The 5,104-nt window shown below is 57.8% G+C and overlaps 1 protein-coding gene across 1 annotated transcript in view; it reads right to left on the reverse strand.

The window, feature by feature from the left end:
- KLF2 (Kruppel like factor 2) overlaps positions 1-947 on the reverse strand; it is a 3,012-nt gene extending 2,065 nt beyond the window's left edge. The window contains exons 1-2 of the mRNA XM_044917571.1: positions 792-947; positions 55-509 (exon numbers count right to left, since the gene is read on the reverse strand). Coding sequence (XP_044773506.1) covers positions 55-509; positions 792-866 — 530 coding nt within the window. The 5' untranslated portion in view covers positions 867-947. The remainder of the gene's footprint in view (positions 1-54; positions 510-791) is intronic.
- Positions 948-5,104: the final 4,157 nt, after the last annotated feature.

Consider the following 5,104-nt stretch of genomic DNA (forward strand, 5'->3'; position numbering starts at 1 on the left):
GGGCTGGACGGCCTTGGCGCTGAGGCCGCCCGCAACCCGGCGGCCGCCGACCGCCGCCGCCCGGCGGCGTCGGGCGGCGGCGGGGGGCGGCCCCCGGGGCCTCTCATGCACGCAGCTGCGGGGCCCGGGGCGCCCTCCCGCTTGAGGCCCCGCGGCCCGCGGGCCAGGCCGGGCGCGCAGCCGTAGCCTCCGCCGCCGTCCGCCTCGGGGGGCTCGGCCTTCACCAGGCGGCCGGGCGGCGCCAGCAGGAAGCGGCCGTGCAGCGCGGGCCCCGGCGGCACGTCCAGCTCGGGCCGCAGCAGCTCGGACACCAGGCCGCCCGCAGGGGCGCTGTAGGGCGGCGGTGCGCTGGGCTCGGGGTAGTAGAACGCAGGCGGCGGGGGCGGCGGCGGCGGCTCGGGGGCGGCCTCAGCGCCAAGGCCGTCCAGCCCCATGGACAGGATGAAATCCAGCACGCTGTTAAGGTCTTCGTCGGTGCCGCCTGCCTCGGGCTCTGCGCGCGGCCAGCGCTGCGGGTGACAGAGCGATAGGGCGCGGGCGTGAGCGCGCGGCGGCTCTCGGGGATCGCCGGCCGCCGCCTGCGTTCTATTACCCTGAGCCCACAGACCCCGCCGCCTTCGTTTTACAACCCTGAGCCCACAGTCCCCGCCGCCTTCGTTTTACAACACTGAGCCCGCTGTCCCCGCCGCCGGCGTTCTACTACCCCCGCAGCCCACATCTTTTACTACCCTGAGCCAGCCGCCCCCGCCGCCCGCGGTCCCGGCCGCCCCCGATGTCCCTGCCGCCCTCACCTCCTGCAGGCCACGCTCGCGGCACGGACTGGCGAAAGTGGAGAAGGACGGCAGGATGGGCTCGCTCAGCGCCATGGCTGGGACCCGGGGCCGACGCGGGTTCGGGACACCAGTGAGTGGCTGCCCGGAGCCGGGTTGGTCGGGGCGCGGGCGGGCGGGGACGCTCTGCGGCCCGCGGCCGGGCCCGCCCAAGCCTTATAGGCGCGGCGCGCGCGGGGGCCGGGCCAAAGCGGCGGCGGCGGAAACGCGTCCCGGATGGGGACGAGCTCCGGGCGCAGCCTAAATTTAGCCGCGGTATATAAGCCGGCGGGCGGCGGCGGCCGTGGCCACTGCGGCCGCCAGGGCTCTGCGCAGCCTGGCCGGCCCCTCGCGCACGGCCAGGCCGCGCCCCCCTCCCGGGTCCGCCCCCGCCCGTCTCCCCGGCGACGCGTCAACACGCGCTCCACAACAGCAGCGTGACGCCCAGGGATCCCCGGGGCGCCCCGTGGGCTCCCTCCTGCTCGAGGACCTGGAGCGGAGGCGGCATCCGGGACCCGGGACTCTGAGTGGAACCCTGGGGCCCGGGGCCTCCGGGGATCCCTGATGTATGGGGAGAATGGTCCCCAACGCCTCAGAGGGGTTCCTGGAACCCCTGATGATTGGCGAGATTGGCTCATAGTTTCAAAGGGGTCCCCAGAATCCTAGATGGATGGGTGGGGTTCCCGGGAACCCTGGGGTTGGGGGATTGGGGTCCCCAGGATTCATAATGGGTGGGGAGACTCGGCCTCTCATTTTCTGGGGGCCCACTAAGCCTGACCCACTGTTATGCCCATCACTCTGTAAAAAACCTTGTATGATGATGTCAACCAATGTTAAGTCCTTGAGATGCGCTCTCTCTCAGGGAAGCCCTCCAGGGAAACTGAGGCCCACGGGGCTCTGGGAGAGGCTGGTAGGCCTGGTGCCTTTACTGACTTGCATAAGTGAAGAGGCCGAAGACAAGGATGACAATCTCTACTCCAACATAGACCCGGCACTGGGAGGGAGTGGGGGGTGGCGGCAGGGGACAGGGAACAGGCCTGTCCGACTGGTGGGCATCTTGAATATACCACCTGGGTCACACACAACACAGCCCTGCCAGCAAGGGACTGTCACCACCATTGTTACTGTGTGCTGGCCCTGTGTGGGTACTGGGAGTGCAGCAGCCAACAGGCAGACAAATCCCCCTGCTCTTGGGGGCTTCCCCTAGGGGGTGTAAAATAAACAAGTGTATTGGGAACATAAAGCAGGGGGTGCAAGATACAGCGGGGAGGGGAATAGGAAGCGAGTGAGTGTGAGGGGGGAGAGAGAGGATGGTGAAAATTTGAGCCTCACCTCACCCAGTGCTGGATGAGTCAAGACCTGGAGAAAGGGGGAGCCACATGAGTCCTAGAGGGAGAGCATCTCATGGTGTAACCATGGAGCCAGTATCCAGTCTTGGTCTCTTGACTCCAGCATCCTTGGTCTTCCTCTGTCCTGTGGCCAGGTGGTGAGGTGTTCAGGAAGCTCCTGACCTGGATACCTTCTCTGGGGCCAGGAGGGCTTTGCCACGGACAGCAGCGGGACCACCACTGCATGGGGGTGGCCTTGGCACCACTCAGGCACCAAGGGGCCCCTTTGGGTCCACAGTCCTGGACCCTCCCAGCTGAAAGGAACCTCAGGGGTACGTCACCTCACTGTGATTCATCCAACCGTGGATTCAGCAAACACATGTTGATAAGCCCTGTTGGTCAGGCGATGGGGATCCAGAGGTGCTGGGGGAGGCAGGGCTCGCCTCTGCAGCATCCCTGGGCTTCGGGAGACTTCAGCTTGAATTCAGACGTGCCTCCTGCAGCTGCCACTGAGATGGTTGAGAGTCAGCCTCAGCCACTGACCACTGGCTGTGTGACATTGGGCAAGTGGCTTTGCCTCTCTGGGCTTGTTTCTTCTGTAAAACACAGATAATAATGGTATCTTGCCCCACAGGGATACTGTAAGAGTCATGCCTCTTTCTCTCTCTCTCTCTTTCTGTGTGTGTGTGTGTGTGTGTGTGTGTGTGTGTAGAAGTGCTGATGACATCCCGTGAGTCCTCTGCAGGTTCTGGTTAGATGAGCCACCTGTATGCTTTTCTCACGGCCTTTATTTACCTGGGCCTCTGTTTCCCCATATGATAATGAGGGAAAGATGAAGGGAATCGAGTTTGGTCCCCGAGGCATATGACTCTCTGGTCCTCCCCTCCACCTCTGAGGACCCCCGCAGCTCCCTCCAGTTCATCCTCCCTTGTTGGATTCCTTGCAGGTCCCGGAAGGGACCAAACACATGCTCCCCGCGAGGCCTTTGTACTTGCTGTGCTCTCTACCAAGCGTGTCTGCCTCTCACTTCCCACTTGCTTGGCTCTGGCTCATCTTCCCTTCCCACCCCCTTAACTAGTGAACTTAGTTTTTTAGGGTGCTGTTAGGTTTACAGAAAACATGAATAGAAAGTATACAGAGTCCCCGTGTACCCCCACACATACAATTTCCCCTGGCATTATGTGATACGTTTGTTATACTTGATGAGCCAATATTGATGCATTGTTATTAAAGTCCACAGTTTACGCCAGGGTCTCCACTCTTGATGTTGTACCTTGTATGGGTTTTGACAAATGCATGCCCTTACACTGTCATCCAGAATAGTTTCACTGCCCTAAAGAGTCCCCTGGGCCCTACTTCTCCATCCCTTCCTCCTCCCTAACCCCTGGTTAGGTACCATAGTTTTGCCTTTTCCAGAATATCTCTAGTTGTGGCTCTTACAGTAGGTAGTTTCTTTCAGACTGGCTTCTTTCACTTAACAATGTGCATTTTGGGGCGCCTGGGTGGCTCAGTCGTTAAGTGTCTGCCTTCGGCTCAGGTCATGATCCCAGGGTCCTGGGATCGACCCCACATCAGGCTCCTTGCTCAGTGGGGAGCCTGCTTCTTCCTCTCCCTCTGCCTGCCGCTCTGCCTACCTGTGCTCTCTCTCTCTGTCAAATAAATAAATAAAATCTTAAAAAAAAAAAAAAAAACAATGTGCATTTTAAGATTCTTCCATGCTGGGGCACCTGGGCGGCTCAGTCAGTGAAGCGTCTGCCTTCGGCTCAGGTCATGATCTCAGGGTCCTGGGATCGAGCCCTGTGTCAAGCTCCCCGCTGAGCGGGGAGTCTGCTTCTCCCTCTGCCTCTGTCCCTCCCTCCTGCTCATGCTCACTCGCTCTCTCAAATCAATAAATAAAATCTTAAAAAAAAAAAAGATTCTTCCATGTCTTTTTGTGGCTTGAGAGCTCATTTCTTTTTTGTTGCTGAATGGTATTCCATGGTGTAGATGGAGGAACCACCGTTTATCCATTCACCTATTGAAGGATATCCTGGTTGCTTCCGGTTTGGGGCAATATAGTTGTTAGATTGGATATACATCAAATACGGCTGCTCTAAACATTCACGTGCACGTTTTTTCATGGACGTGTTTTCAAATTAATTGGGTATACTTAGGGACACAATTGGTGGATCACAGGCTAGGACTGTTCCTCTTTGTAAAAGCCCACCAAACTGTCCTCCAAAGTGGTAGTATCACTTGTCTTCCCACCAGCGGTGAATGAACGAGAGTTCTCGCTGCTGCACATCCTCGCCGGTATTTAGCATTGTCCGTTTTTTGTATTTTAGCCATTCTAATAGGTGTGTGTTGCTATCTCATTGATGTTTTTAATTTGCAGTCTCCCGATGACATCTGACGTGGAGCATCTTTTCGTTCACTTATTTGCCATCTGTATATCTTCGTCGCTGAGGGGTCTGTTCAGACCTTTGGCCCAGATTTTAACTGGGTTGTTTGTTTTCTTATGGAGTTTTTTTTTTTTTTAAAGATTTTATTTATTTACTTGAGAGAGAGAATGAGACAGAGAGAGAGAGCACGAGATGGGGGAGGGTCAGAGGGAGAAGCAGGCTCCCCGCCGAGCAGGGAGCCCGGATGTGGGACTCGATCCCGGGACTCCAGGATCATGACCTGAGCCGAAGGCAGTCGCTTAACCAACTGAGCCACCCAGGCGCCCTCTTATGGAGTTTTAAGCGTTGTTTGTATATGTTGGACACCAGTCCTTTGTCAGACAGGTGGTTCGCAAAGATTTTCTCCTAGTCTGTGGCTTGTCTTTTGAATCTCTAACAGTGCCTTTTGCAGAGCAGAAGCTTTTCATTTTAAGGAAGGCCAGCGTATCATATTTTCATTTTAGGATTGTCCTTTGGTCTTGTATCTAAAAAACCGCCAAGTCTGGGGCGCCTGGGTGGCTCAGTTGTTAAGTGTCTGCCTTCGGCT

The sequence above is a fragment of the Neomonachus schauinslandi genome, chromosome 1, assembly GCF_002201575.2.
Source record: "Neomonachus schauinslandi chromosome 1, ASM220157v2, whole genome shotgun sequence".
NCBI classification, from domain to species: domain Eukaryota; kingdom Metazoa; phylum Chordata; class Mammalia; order Carnivora; family Phocidae; genus Neomonachus; species Neomonachus schauinslandi.